The sequence below is a fragment of the Paroedura picta genome, chromosome 15, assembly GCF_049243985.1.
Source record: "Paroedura picta isolate Pp20150507F chromosome 15, Ppicta_v3.0, whole genome shotgun sequence".
NCBI lineage: Eukaryota > Metazoa > Chordata > Lepidosauria > Squamata > Gekkonidae > Paroedura > Paroedura picta.
Genome location: NC_135383.1, coordinates 13,469,687 through 13,491,526, shown reverse-complemented (window position 1 = coordinate 13,491,526; position 21,840 = coordinate 13,469,687). Strand labels below are relative to the sequence as shown.

The 21,840-nt window shown below is 48.9% G+C and overlaps 2 protein-coding genes across 2 annotated transcripts; both read right to left on the bottom strand.

Annotated features, from left to right (window-relative positions):
- Positions 1-2,392: 2,392 nt before the first annotated feature.
- On the bottom strand, positions 2,393-8,214 carry C1QBP (complement C1q binding protein). The gene is made up of 6 exons (XM_077311863.1): positions 7,916-8,214; positions 6,358-6,508; positions 5,520-5,604; positions 4,455-4,550; positions 3,126-3,248; positions 2,393-2,868 (listed from the first exon to the last, which is right to left on the bottom strand). Exons 1-6 carry the CDS (start codon positions 8,142-8,144, stop codon positions 2,719-2,721), a joined length of 834 nt encoding a protein of 277 aa, XP_077167978.1. The 5' UTR covers positions 8,145-8,214; the 3' UTR covers positions 2,393-2,718.
- A 976-nt stretch (positions 8,215-9,190) lies between these two features.
- DHX33 (DEAH-box helicase 33) lies at positions 9,191-21,795 on the bottom strand. Its single transcript, XM_077311806.1, has 12 exons — positions 21,415-21,795; positions 20,232-20,392; positions 19,178-19,405; positions 17,904-18,074; positions 17,116-17,301; positions 16,586-16,697; positions 15,444-15,603; positions 14,625-14,713; positions 13,321-13,448; positions 11,533-11,736; positions 11,077-11,163; positions 9,191-10,332 (listed from the first exon to the last, which is right to left on the bottom strand). The coding sequence occupies exons 1-12, from the start codon at positions 21,644-21,646 to the stop codon at positions 10,024-10,026; spliced, it is 2,067 nt and encodes a 688-aa protein (XP_077167921.1). The 5' UTR covers positions 21,647-21,795; the 3' UTR covers positions 9,191-10,023.
- Between the last annotated feature and the right edge of the window lie 45 nt (positions 21,796-21,840).

Sequence of the window (21,840 nt, the reverse complement as noted above, 5' to 3'; positions counted from 1 at the left end):
GTCATGGCAGCAAGCAGGCCTTTGCACTGTAAATATGTATCATGAACACAGAGGCTATTTTTCCGGGGGGGGGGAGGGGGGGTTGCATGCTTTTGTACTCTAGAGAATGACAAGGTGACAGGGACGGGTGGGGCTGGGAGACCAATAAAGGACTTGATTAAACCAACAGACTGGGTGGTAATTGAAATGTAAACACACCGACACCTTATGACTTCTCATGAATGAAACATGGGCCATTCCAGTGGTCCAATACCATGGTGGCTGCCATCTTGCATGCTTTGGGACGTCTTGGCTTGACTGCCGCCACGTGCAGTATGTGGGGCTGCCCTTGAAGACTGTCCAGTCCTATGCAGCTAGCCAGCTGGTTGGCAGGCTAAATTTAAAGGGCTGACTTGAGCTTTAAAACCCTAAACATCAAAGGCAAGGTTATCCTCTTCCATAATATAGGGGCAACTCGCTGCCTGGTGACCATCTTCACTCAAGGCTCTTCCTTACCCTCCAATTCTTGTTCCTAGTTTGCTCCTACACCCATACCCTTGCTGCAGAGCCATTTCTTGTGCCTGGAGGCTTCGAGAAGAAGAGATTTTATACCCTGCTTTTCACTCCCCAGAGGAGTCATAAAGTAGCTTACACTTTTCCCTTCCTCCCCCCACAACAGGTGGTAAGTAGGGCTGACTCTTTCATCTTTTAGCTCATGCAGAATTCTATGTTCCTGAGAGAAACACGGATGAGGAGAACTCCACAAATAGCCCAGCCAGGAGCGGTTGCAGGTCGGAAAAGAAGCAGCATGTAGGGGAGGGCATCGTATACTCCGAATTATGAGATGACCGACGAATTATGAGACCAGATTGTGGGCTTGGGATTGTGTTGAGGGCACCGAAGGGAGACGAGGCCAGAGACTCGATCCAGGTCTCCCCGCACAGGACAGTCAAGGGAAAAAGCATGGGAAAGCTAGACAGATATTTCCATGTCTGTGTTCTCTCTCTTGCGCTACAGCAAAGACCACAAAGTATTAAACCGGACAAACAACTCAGCACAAAAGCCAATTCTCTGCCACAGAGATCAGACCCTGGTTGGACAAGAAGCATCTGTATTCCTAGACGGGATCAACTGCAACCCACTGGCGCCCTCTGCTGGAGTTGAGGTTTACCACATTTCTCACATCTGCACCATCCATACACTAGACGAGGGGAATAAATTATTAAACTAACATCTGATGCGAGATACTTTCTGAATAGGACCAACGGAAAGATCCCAGAGTAAGGAATGAGGACTTGAGTGTGCTGAACTTGGCTCCAGGCTGGATGTTAAGTTAAAAAAAGAAAAGAGAGCAAAGAGAAGAGGGAGGGAGGAAGGCAGGCAGAAGGAAAGAAGGGAAGGCAGGCAACCACTGAAATCTGTAGATTTAAAATGCTGAAAATGCTGTAGACCTGTGTTGGGGGAGGATCCAGCAAGCTGAAATCAGAATAAGGGAGTTCGCTTTTCACCTGACATAGACAAAACTCAGTTCAGAGTAGGCTCAATAAATCTGGATTCAGCTGGGCACCAAAAGATCTCTGGGTGGTACCAAAACGTTAGGGGGGGGGGGCAACAGAATAAGCAGCAGCAAGGCAAAAGAGAAGAGATTTGCACCCACTTTCCTGAGATGTCTACTTACAAAGTTCCAGGTGGAGGATCTGCTTAGATAAAATCTATGCTAGATTTAGATGCAGCGTGTAGCGCAGGGGTAGTCGAACTGCGGCCCTCCAGATGTCCATGGACTACAATTCCCATGAGCCCCTGCCAGCAAATGCTGGCAGGGGCTCCTGGGAATTGTAGTCCATGGACATCTGGAGGGCCGCAGTCTGACTACCCCTGATCTACACAGACCAGCTGTGGCTCTCCAGGGTCTCAAGCTTTGGCATCACCTCCTACCTGACCCTTTTAACTGGAGATGTCAGGGACTGAACCGACGACCTTCTCCTACCTGGCATTAAGGCAGGATGTGCACGAAGCTACCTGATTCTGGGACCTTGCACCTCCATCTTCACCCCCTTGCCTTCCTACACAGAGAATCCTGGTTGAGAAACTCACTCTGGGAATCCATGACGCAGGAGACTGAGCTTCCGTGCACCCAGCCCCAAAACCAGGATCCTAAACCAGAACTGAGTTCCAGAGTCCTGGTCCAGGGAGCACAAACCTGCTCCAGTCAACAGGCGTGTCTGCATTTGCACATAAAGGGTAACTTGAGTTAGTTTCGAACCAGGATTCTCCAAATGAGAAACGGGGTGGGAAGAGGGCAGGTGCGCCTCCTGGTCCTGGGCTGAGCTCGGCCACATCCTAACTGGCTAGAAGGGATGTCCAAACGCAGTTATAGTGTTCGGGTGTCGGGATCAGTCACTCGGCACGGGCAAGGTGTTCAATTTCTGTTTATTTTCACATCATTCCGCCTTCTTTCCTTCAAATGATACAAAAAAACTCCTTGAAATCATACTTCCAAGAATAGCTGATGTGATACGAACATTAGAGCTGGACTCCACCACGCCAGCCAGCCATCACCAAGTTCTCAATGTGTTTAAATTTCCCAACTATGATGAATGCTTCAGACTTCAGGTCTCTCTCTCATGGCCTAGGTTTCCAATCAAGAGTCCAGGATCTGAGGGTGAAAGCCCAGGAAACTGAGCCCCTGTCCCTCCCCCCTCCCCTTCTCAGGGCAGAGGCCTTCTGCTCGGTCTCGGCCTACTGGCATTTCACGAACTGCTTCAGGCCTTCGAGGAATCGGATGTACTCCTGGTGCTCCAGAGCCGTGCTGAGCTCAACCAGCTCGTCCGCAAAGGTGTTGTCCACGCCCCGGTCCGCCAGGAAATCCATGAGGTGGTCATACAGAGCCTAGAACAAGAGGGTTTTTTAAGAGCACATTGGCACATTACCAAGCACAAACCAGGGACTGCAGGGATCTGCAGCTGACCCCGGTTTTCCAACGACCACGCAATGCGTATGGGACGCGATCACGGTAAGGCTCTCTCAAACTTTATGTGAAAGAGGTAAGTCAGAATGAGCACATATGCACACACATCCACACAAATATGCCACACTGTACACAAGTCAGGGATTCTTTTCACAGCAGGCTCGTGAGCCAGGCTTACCCAGTCCAGAGAGTCCGTGTTGAGGGTGTAATTATTTTCTCTCCATTCCGAGTCTCCTGCAGGCTGGAAGCTCACCTCCCGGATGGCGAAAATGTCGCTCTCCTCTTCCTCGCCGTGGCCAATCTGAAGAGAGCAACCAAATGTCAACCAGAGAGCCGGACACCAGGAAAGAGAACCCGCTGCTTCTCAGCAGAGGAGGGAAAACCGTGGAACTTGGCACGCCACGGCAATTAAGGCGTGCTATAAAAAATTCCGGTAGGGCCCTCAAAGAGCTATGCAGAATCTAGAGGCCCCCACCGTGCAATCCTATGCAGAGTTGCTCCAGTCGAAACCACATTCATTTAAAATGGATGGACAGTGGGGTACTACAGCATGGGATTGCACTGTTTGCCACCCACTTCAAACTGGAGCTTAGCTGGCAAATCAAGATTATTAGTGTATCCCTTCTGACGGCAGGCAACGGCACGCTTGATGTTCTCCCATGTGGAAATTATTTTATGCATACTATAGGGCAGCCTTTTCCAAACTTTTGAGCATGGAAGAACCCCTGAAATATTTTTTTCAGGCTTTGTGGAACTCCTGCAAGATATGGGAGGCATGGCCATTCAGAGAAGTGGGTGCGGAAGAAAGAGGCGGGAGCCAGCCAGCCAGCCAATCAATGAAGCATCTGCCGTTTCCATTGTGGAGGAAGAGGCTAGGCCGTAGAGCAGCAGGGGAAGGGGGCTCCAGTGACATCTAGGGATGTCAGCGACCATCCAAATGTCTGGGGTAGGCTGCAGAACCCCCGGGGAGCTCTCGCATAAACCCCAAGGGTCCCCGGACCCCTGGCTGGGAATCCTTGCCATAGGGACTAAATTACTAGGGAGAAAGCTGGGCTAGAACTCTTCTTCCCGGCAGACTAGCTTCCCAAGAACAAAGAACTGGGGAAGAGAGGGTAAGTACAAAAGAGAAATGACCCCCTTGAAAATAGACTAAAAGATACATACATAGCCTTCCTGGGATGCATTATGTTCTGGTTCCTAGCAGCATTTATGTTAGAACGTAAGAAGAGCCCTTCTGGGTCAGACCAGCTGTTCCAGCATCCTGACTGTCCCCCAGTCCCTCTGGCTATCCAACAGCAAGGCACAGAGGCTGAGGCCTTCCCCTGATGTTGTCTCCCGACACTGGCATTCAGAGGTTGACTGCCCCTCTATGTGGAGGTTCCTTGTAGTCACCCTGGTTAGCAGCCGCCGGCAGGTCTATCTTCCCCGAATCTGTCCAGTCCCCTCTGAAAACTGCCTGTCAGCTTTTACTTCACCCTCTGTTCATGGCCAAAATAGAAACACCAACCTCCTCCTCTGGATAATGGCAGTCCAGGACGAGCGTCTGTTTGGTGTCATTCTTAGTCACTTCAACCACAAAGTTTGGGGTCGAGGTCAGCTCGGGCTGTAGGGGGGAGAGGACAATGGGGACGACGTCAGCAACCCAGGACCATGAAACACAAGCAAGGGAGGGGGGGTGGGGACGGGGGGCGCTGACCAGCCCTAGAGGCAACCATGGGGACCCCCAGTGAACATCACCCAGCAGAAGCAAAGGACTTTGAAGCCCTACGGCTCCCATGGGAGCTCTGATCATCTGCTTTAGAAGTCGAAGAGCTGAGTTTTGTACCCCGCTTTTGACAACCTGAAGGATTCTCAAAGTAGTTCCTTCTGCATGAGGATATCTGTATTTATTGGATGCTGGGCTCTCGCTCTAAAATTCAGGGGTGACCAAACTGCGGGTCTTCAGACGTCCTCGGACTTCCACGAGCACCTGCCGGCACATGGGCTGCAACTACAATTAATTGTAGTCCACGGACATCTGGAGAGCCACAGTTTGGACACACCTGTTATGATGTTTTCACTGGCATTGGGTTTGGAGGACACTTAAGTATTCAACGGCAACACTCTGGACCATGGCTGGCATGAGCCACTCCGAAAGGGGAGAAATGCATCTGAAAGAAATACAGGCCCTTCTCACTCCCCAGGACAGGAAGAAGCAGATTTATGCTTAGAGAATTGGTTCTTATATGTCGGTTTTCTCCACCAGAAGGAGCCTCAAAGCGGCTTTCGATCGCCTTCCCTTTCCTCTCCCCCAACAGACACCCTGTGAGAGAGGTGAGGCTGAGAGAGCCCTGATATCTCTGCTCGGTCAGAACAGCTTTATCAGTGCTGTGACAAGCCCAAGGTCACCCATCTGGCTGCATGTGGAGGACGAGCAGGGAATCAAACCCAGCTTATCAGATTAGAAGTCGGCTCACCTAACCACTACACCAAGATACAGACAGACTTTCTCTGCAAAATACTTTTGAGTTTCAGGAAATGCAGGGTATATGGGCACCCCGGCCTCTAAAGGGTGCCCCCGACCCTTACTCACCTCTTGCTCGTCAGGTTTTTGTTCTTCCTGGGTCTCGTCAAAGTTGGGCGGGATGCTGTTGTTAATGTTGAAGGAAATGGTGATCCTACAAAGTGACACAACACCAGCCTGGGGTCAGTTCAGGGAAACCAGGACATGCCAAAGGCCCACTGCCTTAGCCATCAAAAAGGGTCCCCAGAAGGAATATTTTCCAAGGCTAGAGCCAAAGGTTGCAAAACTCATGCTTGGGAAATGCCTGGAGACTTGGGGGTGAATCTAAGAGAGGGCAGCCTCTTCAAAAGGGAGGGATTTTGCAAAGTCAACCTTTCTGAACCTCATTTCCTCCAGAACTTCCTGCCCACCCATGGAAGGGGTACCTGCCATTGTTTACACTGGTCCTTCTAAATCTCCCATTTCTAGCCTGTAACCCACCAAATCCATTCAGCGTATTCCAGGCAGAAACATTTCCATGACAACGTCTGGGTTCTCCAAAGACACTAAAAAATTTTTACTTATTATTGAATTTATATACCGCTGCTTACCATAGTCTCGCAGCGGTTTACAATAAAACAATAATAACCCTTAAAAACCCCGTCATAGTATTTATTTTAACATTAAAACATTAAAATATATTTTAACATTGTGGGCCTTCCTTGTAGCACAACCACACAGGGGAGGAGCTGTGATTCAGCAGTAGAGCATCTCCTTGGCGGGCAGAAGGTCTCAAGTTCGATCCCCGGCATCTCCAGTTAAGGATGAGACCTTAACTGGAGAGCTGCTGTCAGCCTGAGTGGACAATACAGGCTTTGATGGGCCAATTACCTGATTCAGTACATGGCAGCCTTATGTGTTCACTTACGTTTCTCCGGCAACTTTCCGAACCAGCTTGGCTTCCGTGCCCTGAATGTCCAGCTCCCACCCACCGGACATTTTGGGCAAGTTTTTGTTCTTCTGGATTTTCTTCTCCTCCTTTATCTCATCTGACAGAAACTCTGCAAAAGCTTTGTCACCTGTGGGCCCAGTTGAGAGAGAAATAGCAATGTTATGCCGTGAACAACCAATGTGCCTTCCTCTGCTTGAGCAGAAGGGATTTCTGTTACTTTTATAGGGTCATCAGCAGGTTTAATACGTCAGAATAACAAGGGGCAGAACCCAGGATTGTTTTCCTGCATTTTGACACACACATCCTTTTGGCCAAAGCTCAAGTTTTCAAAAAGGCTCACTTGAATCCAAGTCTAAGAGAAATGAGAAATGAAGTTAAATTTAAAAGGTTCCTGCCCCCAGGAGCTTACAATCCAAGCTGGAAAGGCACGGCAGGCAAAATGGGACAAATGAAACCAAAAACTTCAATGGAAAAATGGCCATGTGGAGGTTTTCGGACCTCCCAGCTATTGCTTCAGGCTGCTTTTTCTCTGCTGCAATTGATTTGGTGACTTTAAAAACAGTTTCATTATTGCTGTGACATTTAACAATTTCCGCCCTGACGTTCCAAATCAAGGATCCTAAAATGGCACCCAAGCAGATCTTAAAGTTTGTTTTTCCAAACTATAAGGTTCCAAATGCTTGAACCTTTTCTTATAGGGAAGATGCAGTCTATCAGCTCCCCCCCCCCCCTTTAGAAAGGTATGGTAGAAAATCTTGCAGATTGCATAAAGCCCTTCCACATTCCAACATACCCCCACAAAACTGTGGGGCCAGACCCTCTCATCCTGCATCCCACTAGCTTCCCAAAATGGCCACCAAGAAGTCCTTAAAAAGCCTACAATGCAGAGCACGGGGCAACGGTATTGAAAGACATGCCCCCCCCCTTCCTGGAGTTTCCCTCCTGGCTTGCCAACTTCCAGGTGGTGGCTGGAGATCTCCTGGGATTACAACGGGTCTCCAGGAGACAGAGATCAGTCCCCCTGGAGAAAATGGCTGCTCCATAGAATTCTATCCAGCCCAGCTCTCTCCCCTTCCTCAGGCTGGACACCCCCCCCCCAAAAAAAAGAAACCTCCAGGGATGCCCCAACCTGGAGGTGGCAACCCAATCGCAGACTGGCCTCCCCTTGGTCCCTCTCCTCCTTTGAATCTCAGTAGCAGAGCCACATGTGCAATGCCCTTTTTGACTTTCAAAAGCTGCTTTCATTCCTGTTATCCCCCCCCCCCCCCGGCAGGGGTGGTCAAACTGCGGCCCTCTGGATGTCCATGGACTACAATTCCCATGAGCCCCTGCCAGCGAATGCTGGCAGGGGCTCATGGGAATTGTAGTCCATGGGCATCCGGAGGGCCGCATTTTGACTACCCCTGCTCTAATGCCACAGCAGCCCTGCCAGAGAGCTCTAGCTGCTCCCCCCTAACCCCCCCCCCCTTGAACGCAGTTCTCCTCGTGCCTCCGACCCCCCCCCCCCCCGCTCCTTCCAGGCTCGTGCGCTCACCCTCGGTGTGGAGCCTCCCGCAGGCGCAGGCCAGCGAGGGCGAGGCGGGGGAGCCGCGCAGGAGGCCGCCGCGGCCCTGGCCGTCGCCGCTCAGCAGCCACAGGGAGCGGGTGAAGGGCCGGGCGGAGGCGGCGGCGGGCAGGCGGGGCGCGCCGAGGTGCAAGTGCGCTGGGGCGCGGCGGAGGGCCAAGGCGGCCACGGCCGGTCGGAGCGCGCGAGCCAGCAGCATCCCGGCGGCGATGGAGGACGAGCAGAGCGGACGCACGTGGGGAAAGGGAGGCGGCGCCGCGGCCGGAGACGGAAGGGGGCGAGGAAAGCAGCGCCGGAAGGAAAGGGAAGGGAAGGCGGAATCCGGATCTCCTGCGCCCCGGGCTGGCAATCTGGCGTGCTGCAGACGCGCCCTCGCCTTCCCCGCGCAAAGCGCGCCCGGAGGGAGGGGACGGCCTCTCGTCTCCAGATGGATCCGGATTGATCCAGGAGGGCCTGCCTGCTGCTGTCCGGGACTGGGCCATGCGCACGGAATCCATGCGGCGGCCTGTGCCCGGGGAGCCCTGCTGCGAGCCACACGCGCTGCGTGACGCCCTCCCAGCTCTCAGTGGAGGTCTTTCTGCCCCTCGCCCAGACACTGGCCATGGGCTGAGGCCGCAGCTTCCCCATCTGGGGGCTGTGGGAAGCTAGGCGAGTGCCAGTTTGGTGGAGTGGTTAGGAGTGCGAACTTCTAATCTGGCATGCCAGGTTCGATTCTGCACTCCCCCACATGCAGCCAGCTGGGTGACCTTGGGCTCACCACAGCACTGAGAAAACTGTTCTGACCGAGCAGTGATATCAGGGCTCTCTCAGCTTCACCCACCTCACAGGGTGTCTTGTTGTGGGTAGAGGAATGGGAAGGCGACTGTAAGCCGCTTTGAGTCTCCTTCGGGTAGGGAAAAGCGGCATATAAGAACCAACTCTTCTTATTGAGGAGAGAGGAAAGGGAAGGCGATTGTAAGCTGCTTTGAGCCTCCTTTGGGGAGAGAAAAGTGGCATATAAGAACCATCTCTTCTTCAGTAATATCAGGGTCTCCCAGCCTCACCCACCTCACAGGGTATCTGTCCGCAATGAAGGCACAGTGTTGGAGATGGAGGCAAAAAGGACCTTTGACCCAGTCGAACACTCAGCCTAACTACGGGGTTGTCGTGAGGGCACAACTGAAGAGGGGAGAACAATGTAAGCTGCTTGGCACCCCATTCTGGGGGAAAGGAAAGAAAGGGAATAAATAAGTGCAGAGAATGCGATGCTTTCAACTGTTTAATGACAGAATCTCTCCCCCGTACATCAAGGGAGAGGCTTCTAAACGGATTACCACCTCCTTCCTGAATAGAAAGGCTTTTGAAAAACAAAGGTCATCTGCTGAATTCACCACAGTTCCAGATGAGTAGCCATGTTAATCTGTAGCAGCTAATAAATAAATAAATATATAAGGAGCCCAGTGGCCTCACATTTCATTTCGGCCTAAGGGCTGGTTTTGATACTGACCAGCAAGAACTTATACTAGAATGAATTCTGTCGTGACTAGGGTGTCCCTGGGCTCCTTTTTACATTCAATTTACTATCGCCTAGTAATAGAGCTTTTTTTGACCAAGCTCGAGAGAAGGCCCTGTATGTGCACACATCATATTTGAGGCTCCTGCCTCTTTGTCAGGGAAAAGTTCTGTTCTCTTTCCCCTCTTCAAAGACAAGAAAAAGTAAGATATTTTAACACTGCAATCCTAAGCAGAGTTACACTCTTCTATGTCAACAGTCCTAGAAGCGTGCTAACTGCTTTGGGCTGCACCGTGAAACACACTTTCAGAGCACCAAAAAATGCCACCAGGCTCCTGAACAGCCCCTTCCAGTGAGAGGCTTCTTTGAGCTACTTTTCCTACACAAATGTCCATTTTAGAAGCAACCCTGCAAGGGGCTCCTTTACAAAGTCCAATGCTGGCAAGCGTCTCTGGAAACTCACAAGGTCTGGTCGCTGATTAACTAACCCGCTCATCTTAGTAAGCACCTAACCAACACAGCGGAGTCCCTCTGTCCACTGGGTTAACAAAACCCCCCTTGGTTCTCTGACTTCTCATCCTCAGCATCAGTTCTTGGCTGCTCTGAGCTTTCGGCGGAAGTACTCAGGGGCGGCGTCATACAGCCAGTCGGCGTCCACCACGCAGAGGTCCCGCATGTAGCACTTGTTGGTGTGCAGCAGTTCGTTGTACGTGACGCAGGCTGGTTTGCAGTGGAAGAGGACGGAGGAAGGGTGGATGGCCACCGGCTGGTGGGTGTCAGTCGTGGTGTAGGTCCCGTCCAGCTGCAGCTCGGCCGTGTACATGAAAAGGCTGTATGCCAGGCAGCGGCGGATGTTGCCCGTGTCGGATCGGGAAGACTCCAGTGGGATCGAAAGCTGCAATGGGAGGGCGTGGTAATGGAGGATTATGGGAATACTGCTTTCCAGCTGCATTCACAAGCTGGCACCAATAAAACTGTGGTCCTGTCACTTTCACCCCCTATTGCTTTCTTTAATTATATCATTCCAAAACTCTGCAAAAACAGAACCCTCCCATCGTTGATCTCCACAACTTTATGGGGGGCAAATCTATATATATTTAGTCTTTACCAACATACTGTTTAGTAGGGCATATATATTTGAAAGAACAGCTTCTCCTAAGTGCCCCACCCCCACCCCAATCCTTTCTCATTAGGAACCTTTTTCAAGATCTGACATTGGGCTGTTATGCATGCCAGAAACAGGGCTTTTTTCCATGGGGAAGGGGCCTTCCTTTCTGAAATTCTTCCCAGATCCATTCTATTGGCAGCAAAAGGGCAGGAAAAAAAGTTATCAAGGCATTTATTTTATTCTCTTAAGTTTGGGGGCTGTATACTGATGAGTTTAACAAGTCATCTTCTGCTTCTAAGTGGTTTTAACTGATAGTTTTATTGCTGTTTTTAAATGTGTAGTTGATTTGGCTACATTTTTTTAAATAGTACAAGCTATCCGAGGCACCTGCTGGTCAATAACAGGGGAAAGAACCATGAAAAGAAAAGCAAGGAAACAAATTTGGCAGTATATAAATAACAACTCGGGTTTGGAAGGTGCCAGGTTTGTAAATGAAAACTTCAGTGTATTTTGGAGCGCCTCTGTGATTACCTTCAAGCAAATATCACGCAGCTGAGCTCTGATGTCTGAGACCAGCATCATGTTCCTGCTGTTTACAAAGTTCTCTTTGCACCATTCCTGGGGAGGAGAGAGAAAGAAAACACAGCATCTAGTAGAGATAAGAAAATCAAGGATTTTAACATTTATCTGTTTCCCCGTCAAGTACATTTTGTCTTGCCTTTCCTCCAATGAGCCAAGGAAGGCACACGTGATTCTCCCTTCCCCCTCTGATTCTCACAAGAACCCTGCAAAAGTAGGTTAATTTTCTTCCCTTGCCGTCAGTCGGATTTTTAGTGGCATACGGACTATACTTGGACTTCTGACACTTTGTGATTTTCCACAAGTAAATTAGAATTACGCAGAGAAAGCTCACTTGCCCCTCGCTTGTTCAAAATGTTTAGATATGTTTTCTACCCTGGCTGTTTGCAAAACGCCGTGAACCCCTACCCGATTGCCACTGATATTTTTGAAGGCTCGGTAGATGTTGAGTAAAGTGATGTGGTCCCCTTCACTGGAGATGAACTTTTTCCGGACGGCCTGGACTTCGTCCCTCCTGGACAGGGGATTGTGGAGGACGCTATCCACGGACAGCAACGAGACGATGGTCAGGATCTCCTCTGAGCAGTGGAATCTGGGGGACATCAGAATGGTCTGGGGAGCAGAGATTTAGAAGACGACAGAGAATGAAAAGGGGCTGCTTTGATTATCATATTCTGCCAGTCAGCCAACAAAGGGAGAACAGGATCAACTCAAAAATCAATTACAGGAAGGGCACAGCACCAGAGTGGCAAACTTCCATCTGCTACACCAACAAGTGAGATAGCATGATCTGCAATCAATAAAATGTGGATAAAATGTGCAAGCCACCTGCACCTAGAAACCTAGCACCTAGAAAACTAGTGTTTTCCCTGACAAGCTAGTTTTCTAGAAACATCCTCTCTCTGGCTTAGAAAACTAGCGTGTCAGGGAAACTGGGAGATGACCAAGCTAGAACCTTTCTTCCTGACAGGTGAGTACTCTGCATTCAGGGGAAATTGTACAGAGGAGTATTGAGTCCTGTGAAGAACAGATTTGCAGTAGAATATCCCATTGTAGAAAGAAATAAACTTGAGTCATACTACATAGTGCTAACTGTTGGACAAAACAATTTAAGGCTGCTTGCATGTTTGGCTCCCTGTCTCCCTTTCCCCCTCACAACAGCCCTGTAAAGTAGGTAAGGACAGAGAAAGAAAGTGACTGGCCCAAGGAGTGGAACCGAAATCTCACTAAGCTGGGGTCCACACTAGTGCCCAGGTGGTGTATTCCTTGTTCCTGGCTTTGCCACCTCTTTGCCAGGTCCCCTTGGAACAACTGGCTACAATGGATAAGGCCCTTCTCATTCCATGCAAGAAAAACACAACTTGTCACATTATTTGTTTGGCACTGGCTTGATGAGGACTGCCAGGTCCCCCTTGGCTGTCTGTGGGGGATGGAGGGAAGGGCTGCCAGATCCAGGTGGGGGAGGGGGAACTCCTGGAGTTTTGGGGGTGGAGTCTGGGGAGAATAGGGACCTCAATGCTATAGAGTCAACCCTCCAATGTGGCTATTTTCTTCTGGGAAATTGATCTCTATAGTCCGGAGTTGAGCTGCAAGTCCAGGGGATTCCCCTGGTGCCACCTGGAGGCTGGCACCTTTTTTCAAGGGGCTAGTGTCCATTTTGATGGGTGCCCATCACAACAATGCACAGGCCTGAGAATATCTTTATTAACCAGGATTCTCTCTGCAAGGGGAAAATGACACCTCCTCCAACACTAGTGCCAAGATGGGGAAAAACCCAAATTCTTTGTTAAAGCTTGCAATTAATATCACTGTTAAGTACCTGGATACAGGTAAATATTTTCAGCAAGGCACTGAACACTCCCTTGCATTCTCTTCTAGGAGCCCCTCTCTTGGGGGACTTTGTCCCTAGCCTAGCAGCTCTGCTCACAGTTTACAGCCATGTCAGAGGCTGAAGTTGCTGTCTCTTTGCAGAGCTATTCTTGGAACTGCAGAACAACATGGTTCCCTTGGGGGGGATTATGCTGAAAAGAACTGTTACAAGCCCATTTATAGGATCGTGCAGAGCAGGAGAAGGGAGCAAGGCCACACCAAGCCTTTTGGTTGCCTGATCAGTCTGGCCAAGCATAGCACCCCCTCTGAGATGGGGCAGAGCTTGGTACCCAGATGCCCCAAGCCCCACTGTTCCCGGGGGCTTACTTTGGAAAACTTGGGGTCCAGAGGAAATGCCGCCATCTTTCTTCCCAGTGTGGTCAGGATGAGCTGGTCGTCTTTTCGGTCCACCGCCCCCAGCAGGGCCAGCTGCTCGATAGCTGCCTGAACAGCTTCTGGCAAGGCAAAATGACGCAGCGGTGAGGATCCAGCGGATATCACTTCCGAGAAGGGGCAAGCAACGGGTGTCCCAAGAGGTCCAGGCCACAGCTAAAAACTGCTTTGCCAGGCACTAAAGAGCATCAGTGCTTTTAAAATCAGTATTATTACATCCCTCCTGGTATGCATTTAAAGCAGCTCGAGGAACACTGCAGAAACCTTAACACGGTTGGGAGTTTCTCCCAAGTGATGCCCCTTATCTGGGCTGGGATTTCTAGTGGCAATGAGACCTGTTTTCTGCCCCCATGCTGTGCAGAAGAGAAAAAGCCACTGTGGAATGACAACTTGATAAGGACTTATGCAATATAGTAAAAGTGAATCCAATACTTCAAAGACAGGCTTTCTCAACGCCCTGGGGTTTCTTGATGGTCCTGGAAGGATTTCCTGAATGGGTGGGAGTTAATTAATTCTTAATGTATTTTTAAAAAATTGTTATGCATTTATTGGCTGATATGACCATATATAGTCATGTTGACCCACCCACCCTTCCCAAAATGGCCAATGATGGGCCTGGAGGAGGAGGGAAGAGGATGGGCCCCGGGTGAGCATGGACACAGCTATGATTCCCAACCACATTCTGCATGATTGTGCCGCTTCTGGGATTCCTCAAAGCCTGAGGAACGTTTCAGGGGTTTCTCTACAATAAGAAAGTTGAGAAAGGCTGCTTTAAGAGAACAAGCATAGCATTACAATTTTACACAAATGGTGTATTACTGTAGGAATATCACTTCACAGTCCTTTATTTACATGTTTCAGGAGATGCAACTCTGTAATAAAACCATGAAGATGACTATTAGGACATGAATGTTATCTAGCGGCCTCTTAGCACTTGTTCAGCAAAAAAGCTTTTGGCTGGAGTCCGCTGAGAAAGCAGCTGAAAGTGAAACGCAGGCTTTACTGTTTTCTCTTTTGGATTTCCAGTAGCGTCCCTACAGTTATACAACACTTCTGTAAAATTGCAATGCTGGGTTTGTTCTCTTAAAGTATTGGATACCCTTTTTCTGTATTATCTAAATTCTTATAAAGAAATTTCATCATTACACAGTGTTTTTTCCTCCTCTTGCACAGCAACAGTACACTTACCCCCATTTGTATCTTTGGTTTCTGCCCCCATGCGGCTGCAGTTTCCTTACCTGGAGATGGTTTGGACATAAAGTCAAAGGTGAGGACATTTGGAATCCTCAGGGCCAGAAGGTGGAGCATCACGCTGGCCAAGTTACACCTGTAGAGACAGAGAGAGAAATTCTACTGTGTTGCTTAAGGAACCAAATCTTATTTTGGCACATAGTCCTGGCTGGCTGGCGATATCCCTGTAGCAAGAACAGACACTGTGTAAGGCAAATCCATCAGGAAGCTGCAAAAGAGATTGTTCTGTTATTAACCTGAATTACAGAACTCTTCCAGGAGGCCCTTATGCTCAAAACAGATGAAAAGCCCTTCAGGAGTATTTGCTGCTGTTAAATATTGTGGAGGACAAGACGGGAACTAGCTCTGGGGGTGATTGGGGCAGGGTGTGAGGGATGCTGATGCTCATTCCATGTTGCTTATGAAATATTTAGCTAAATTCTCATCCAGCTATTACACCCTGCTTTTCCTCCAAGGGGAACACAGTGGTTTCAATGGACCTTTATCTTCACTGCAACCCTGTGAGGTACACTGGGCTGAGAGAGGGTGGAGCCAGCCATTCAAAGGCTTCAGACTTTGTGGAGAAGATTCCTGAGAATATCTTGCTTCAAGTTGCTTTAGGATGCTTAGGGCTGATCCTGCATTGAGCTAGACTAGATGGTTGGACTAGATGGCCTGTCTGGCCCCTTCCAACTCTATGGTTCTATGATTCTAAGTTCTTGATTAAAGCACACCACTGGGGCACCCAGGGCCCCGGACAGGACAAAACCCGTTTTATCACAGTGTGGGAAACAAAGGCAGGGCTCAAAAAGGAATTCAAGCCTCACCTCTGTATTTCGGGCACCGTCATTTTGTCAAACTTCTCAAACTCATCTTCCGTGTACAGGCGGTAGCAAAGCCCGCTGTCCTCTCTCCCAGCTCGGCCTGCCCGCTGCCAAGCCTGCGCCTTTGAAACCCTCTGGACTGCCAGCACTTCGAGCCCGCTTTCTACAAAAGAGCAGAGATCAACCACCTTCACCATAACATTGACAAAGTTTTCTGTTTGGGAAGATACTTCCTAATGGAGAACACACATCTACATCCACTACAGAGCTGGTATGATCTCTCTGGGTCTAACCCGAAAGTGCCATTCTGGGAACATCCGATGGACTGAGAATTAAATTGCTACATCTATGTTCTTGCAATTAACACCAAATACCTGAACAAAGGCAAAGTAACCATCCTCAGTAAAAGAACATTATTTCACTGTTCCTTTGGAGGGGTGTGTGTGTGTTTTCCCCCCCTTTTATTCCGTTCTCTGCCACAACGACATCCAGACTTTCATCAATGGCAAAGAGCTGAGTGAAATAAATGACACAATACAGGTATCAAAAAAAAAAAAACTTGGCTTAGTTCTTTGCCACTGATGAAAGTGCAAATGAAAACGACCGTTATATCTGGACATCGTTCTGGCAGAGAATGGAATAAAAGAAAAAAACAAAAAGAACAAAGTAACAACAACAAAAGGAACAGGGAAATGGTGTTCTTTCACTGAGGATTGTTACAGGTCGGGGATCCTGAGCAAGTTTTGCTTGCTAGATCTCAACACTCTCTGGGGGACCTAAGGGAGGAAGAGGTCTCATAGATATGATGAGAACTTCAATGATTTGTAGGCATCAATACCATTTTCCCCTCCAATTAGCAAAGACATTTTCTCTCTACAGCAGAGGTAGTCAACCTGTGATCCTCCAGATGTCCATGGACTTCAATTCCCGTGAGCCCCTGCCAGCAAACACTGGCAGGGGCTCATGGGAACTGTAGTCCATGGACATCTGGAGGACCACAGATTGACTAACCCTGCTCTACAGTGTTTGTGCTGTTTTGGCAGACCCTATGGGTCAGGCCTGCTGGGCTCTTTCTCCTCTTTGCCTTTAAACAATGCTCAAGGCAGCTGCCCCCACCTGACTCTCTCGCAGGGTTTTGTACATACCAGGAGTGTACTTCTTTGCCTTAACCATGCCTGTGTCCACAACGTATTTTATTCCTGCGATGGTGATGGAGGTCTCAGCAATGTTAGTTGAGAGAATCACTTTGCGGTAACCCTGAGAGTATAGAAAGAGGGAGAGGGGAGGGAATGAAGAAGCTTAATCTAAAATGCCTGATTGCTGGGTAGGACTTCTCTGGAAAGTGCTCAAATTCAAAAGGCAGAATCCAGCACAAAGCTCTGGAATTCTCTCCAAGAATATCGCCTTCTGTTGCTGTTTTCCACTAGTGGGTGAAAACTTCTTTGTTTCATTTGGCATTATCTTAATGATCCCTCCTTACTTTTAACCGATATTTTATGTTCAGGATAGCCTGATCAGTGAAGGATGGGACATATATAAAGAGGAAGAGTGAAGGAACTGGACTCTCTTCTCATCCACCAAGTGGTCTCTGTACCCCGTTATGTCTCTTAGACTAAAAAACCTGGTCCCCTCTGTTCAGCAAGTTAAATGGTGGAGAAGCAATAGGGCATCTTACCTTGGGGGCAGCCTGGAAAACCCGGAGCTGTTGTGAATAGGGCAGGGAAGCGTAGAGGGGCATGACCACCATTGGTGCACAGCCATCAGGAAGGTGCTTTGCGATGTCATGGCAGGTTTTGGCCATGGCTTCAATCTCCTCCTGACCCGTCAGAAAGACCAAGATGTCCTGGGAAGATGGTGCTTCCTTGGAAGAAGAGATGAAAGGACAGGTATTAATCTAGAATATGAACAATCCACCATCCGGTTGCAGAAATATTGGATGGTTATGAATAATGGATTCATTGATCAGCAGTGCAGCTCTATGAAATCACTCCAGCCTGGAAGCCCACGGATTTCAATGGGTTTCCACTGGAGTCACTCTGCACTGGATTCCTGTATAAATCCACATAAACTGACATGAAGAAAAAAAAAAACAATAGTTCTATGGGGAGGAAATGCCACTCCATTTTGAGACTGTGCATGTGTGCCTCACGGCAAGCATCGTTTTGAGAAGAGACATTCTTCCTTCTCTCACAGACGGGAGAGGGCACCTCTTCTGAGACGACGTTGGCCAGCGGCAATTTTGGCAAATACTTACATTGAATTAAAACAAATTAAATCTTCTTCCTGATCAAAATGGGCACAGAGTATTAATCAATCCAACTCCTTCCGGTAGTAAAAAGCGGAGTACAAAAAAAAAAAAAAACAGCTTTTCTTCTTTACATCCCAGTCAGTGAGACTCAACGGTTTTGAAATACAGACCTAGTTGTAAATATACCCAGCACTATAACAAAGTGAGTGTGGTACCTGATGGATCTGGAAGATTGTCACTAAGGCAGCCTGGAGGTAATCACTCTGAGGTTGCTTGGCATAGAAGATCTGGATAGAATGCTGCCGGCCTTCCAGGTACAAGACAGGGGCTCCATTGAAATACTGGGAGAACTGGTCGACGTCCATGGTAGCCGACATAACAATCACCTGTCAAAAAAAGGCCCTTTATTAAAGTGCTTGAACAGAGTACAAGATACATGAAGTTGCGTTATACTGAGTGCCCTTTGATCGAACAAGGTCGATCTCACCTAATCTCCAAGGTCTCCAGCTGAGACCTTCCCCGAGGTCCAAGAGGAAGGGCATTCTACAGCAGGGGTAGTCAACCTGTGGTCCTCCAGATGTCCATGAACTACAATTCCCATGAGCCCCTGCCAGAAAACGCTGGCAGGGGCTCATGGGAATTGTAGTTCATGGACATCTGGAGGACCACAGGTTGACTACCCCTGTTCTACAGAAAACAACCAGCTGAGGACTGCCACTCACTGGGTATACCAGTTGGAATCCATGGATTTATGTGCTTTCTTTTCCATTTGCTTGCACTCAGACAAATTAAGATATTTGAGGGCTTCACAGCCAATCAATTGTAGGCCAAAGTTTAGTCCCAGCTTGAAATCTTAGTTTTCAAGAAAAGATGCAACAGCAAACTTGGTTTTTGGCATGAAAATGAAAACCACATATTTGATTATTGATTATATCTCTTCTCTCTATATATATCCTTTTCCAGCAATGGTTTAATCATTTTTCTCCACCCATTAAACTAAACTGCAGAACGAACAAACTCTGACAACAAGAGAATAAATCAAACTGGCTACAAATCAGCACAACAAAACCAACCTCAGAAGATAAAAAAAGAAAATCAGAGTGGCCCAAATTATGGGTTACCAAATAACTAACATAGTTTTAACTAGAAGCAAGAGGAATGAAAAATATCTCTGCCTAACATATGAATGTAGAGACTGGGAGAATCTGTTTGCAAAGGCTATTCTACAAACATGGTGCCATCACAGAGAAGGCTCAGTTCTGGATGATCAACGGTCAAAAGAGGGAGACAATTCCCTACATTAATTTATGTGGGAGTGGATCATGATTTGCTGTTATGTTCAGAGCTGACAGTCTAGCCCTCTGCATCTTTTTAGAAGTATCACACAAAAATAGACACAAAATAGATACTTTCTAGAAGTAACACACAAAATAGACATCACAAAAAATCAGGTGCCATTTTTCATCCCCAGCCCTGCTGCAAGATTTACTTTCAGTGGCGATTTCCCCAAGTCCTTCCGTTTCTTCTGTGCCATTTTCACCACGCCAAAGAGCACGTCTGTGTGGATTGTCCTCTCGTGTGCTTCGTCCAAAATGACAACACTGTACTTGTGCAGGAGAGGGTCGCCGATGGCTTCCCGGAGCAGCATCCCGTCCGTCAGGAACTTGATTTTTGTCTCATCGGAAGTGAGATCCTCAAAGCGAACTGTGTAGCCGACCTGAGGAGAGCAGCCATTAGCAAGGAGGGAATCTCATTGGCAAGGGGCCACTCAGTAAATGACCTGCCGAATTTTGACCACAATGAACCAGCTCGGCATAGAAGTCAAGAGAGTGAGTGTGAGAATTGGTGCAGTATTGCGATTATGCAGCTTAGCTCAAATCAGGAAATCTTGGGAAAGCCATTTTCTTACATCCTCAGTGCCTCATCTGCAATATACGTATAATAGTAACCTTTAAATACTGCAGTAATAGTAGTAATAGTATTAACAGAGAGAGACTCTTAGTACTCCCTTACAATAAAGCAATGCATGTGAATTGCTTTGCACATGCTTAAATATTATTCGTGTGAGTTTTGGGCCCCCAGGTCCACTTCTGGAACAATTTACCACCTCCCTTTTCTAGCTGGCACCCACCGCACCTTCTGTCCACTGAAAACTGTGATAAATGCAAACTGCTAACAGTTCCCTCATAAAAGTGAATCTGAAACGATGATTTGATGTGGGTTTGGGAATCACGTTTATAACAGAATCTGGTTTGTGTTAATGCACTCACAACCAGGGCCAAAGCTGACAAAGGAAAGGTGAGAAGAGAATGCACATTTGAAAGATGGAATATGAAAGTGCTTACATCAAGCTAGACGGCTGGCCCAACTAGCTCAGTATCTGTCTACCCTCGTGCAGCTTGTGTATACAGGACTATCTTTCCCAACACCTCTTACCCAAGATCTTTGATGGGATCTTTCCCATGTAAAATATTTATCCTACCACTGAAATGCAAAGAATGGGACAAATGATGTCTTATTCATCCCAAAGAGAAACAACATACCAGTTTCCCCAGTTCTGTTTTCTTCTCATCTGAGACTCGAGTAGCCAAGGAGATTGCAGCTACACGGCGGGGCTGAGTGACAGCAATGATGCCCTGGCGTCCAATCCCCCCTTCATAAAGGTACTGGGGGATCTGAGTCGTCTTCCCCGATCCTGTTTCCCCTGTGGAGCAATTAAGCAATTAGCTTTATAAGTGGGTATCATCAATGTCTGTACTGTTGACAACAGCCAAATTTGTTGCAGGATAAATTGAGGCTCGGTTCCCAGGTGTGGGTTTGCACTATTTTGCTAAATAGGCAAAGGAGGGAGGGGATGTTCCTGTGCTGTCTTTTTATAGGTGACCCTATGTCAATGGAAAAGGCAGTGAGCTCCACGCACTTTGCTGTACCAAGGGTCCTCCCCTATAAACACCATAAACAGAAAAAGAACCAGAAAGGGTGGGAGCATCACAAACTTCCCCTTTTTCGAAAAGTTAAAAGCTTGGACCAGGCTTTCTCAACTGGGGTTTCTGAAACCCTGGGGGTTTCTTGACAGCCCTGAAAGGGTTCTCGAATGGGTGGGAGTTAATAAATGTTTAATATACTTTTAAAATTTGTTAAATATTTATTGAGTGATATGACCATATGTGGTCATGTTGACTTACCAACCATCCCACACCCCCCAATTTATATACCGCCCTCTCCTGAGGCTCAGTGGCCAATGATGGGCCCAGAGGAGGTAGGAAGAGGAGGGGCTATGCTTCCCAACCATATTCTGCCCAATCACACGACTTTCGGGGTGTCTCAATGCCTGAAGAATGTTTCAGGGGGTTCCGAACAGTGACAAAGTTGAGAAAGTCGGGCTTAGACCAAGGGTGGCCAAACTGGCTCTCCAGATGTTCAGGGACTACAATGACCATGAGCCCCTAAAAGTGCTGGTAAGAGTTCATACACATTGTAAACTACGGACATCTGGCGAGCCACAACTTAGTTACCTTTGCCTTAGACCCAACTAGTAAAGATCAACCAGAAAGGGCGTGGCTACAGCGAGACCCGCCCATCGTGGTGAGGGAGAGGGGCGGGGTCAGCCAAGCCCCGCCCCTTATCGCGCTCCGCAGAGGCATCGCCCAGACGGGGAGGCGTGGCCTCCACAAGCTCCGCCCAGCGCTGAGGCGGGGTGGGGGAGGGGGCGTTCTTTCTCCTCACCGATGAGGACGGCGCAGTCGAGGCCCCGGAGCTGGCTGAGGAGCGCCCCTCTTGCCTGGAAGATGGGCAGGCTGCGGCGCTGGCTCTCGATCCCCGCGGCGGGAAGAGGCTGCCGCTTGGCCGCGGGCGGCGCCAGCAGCATGGCTTTGCGAAGGCCGGAGCTGAAGGGCGCCGCGGCGGACGCCAGCTTCGGCCGCTTGGACGGGGGCAGCTCGCCGCCCCGCTGAGGCATCGTCTTCGTCGCCGGCAGTCAGCCCCCAGAGGCGGTAACGTCGCCGTCGGAGAACATGCTTGCCGGGCTCCGCCCCTCAAAACCCACGGACTGCGTCTCCCGGCATGCCCTGCGCGGGAACCCCGTGCTGTTTGCCGGCTTCGCACTCTGGGTCCTGCAGTCTGTTATAACGCGCACGCGCAGCGAGCGTTTTC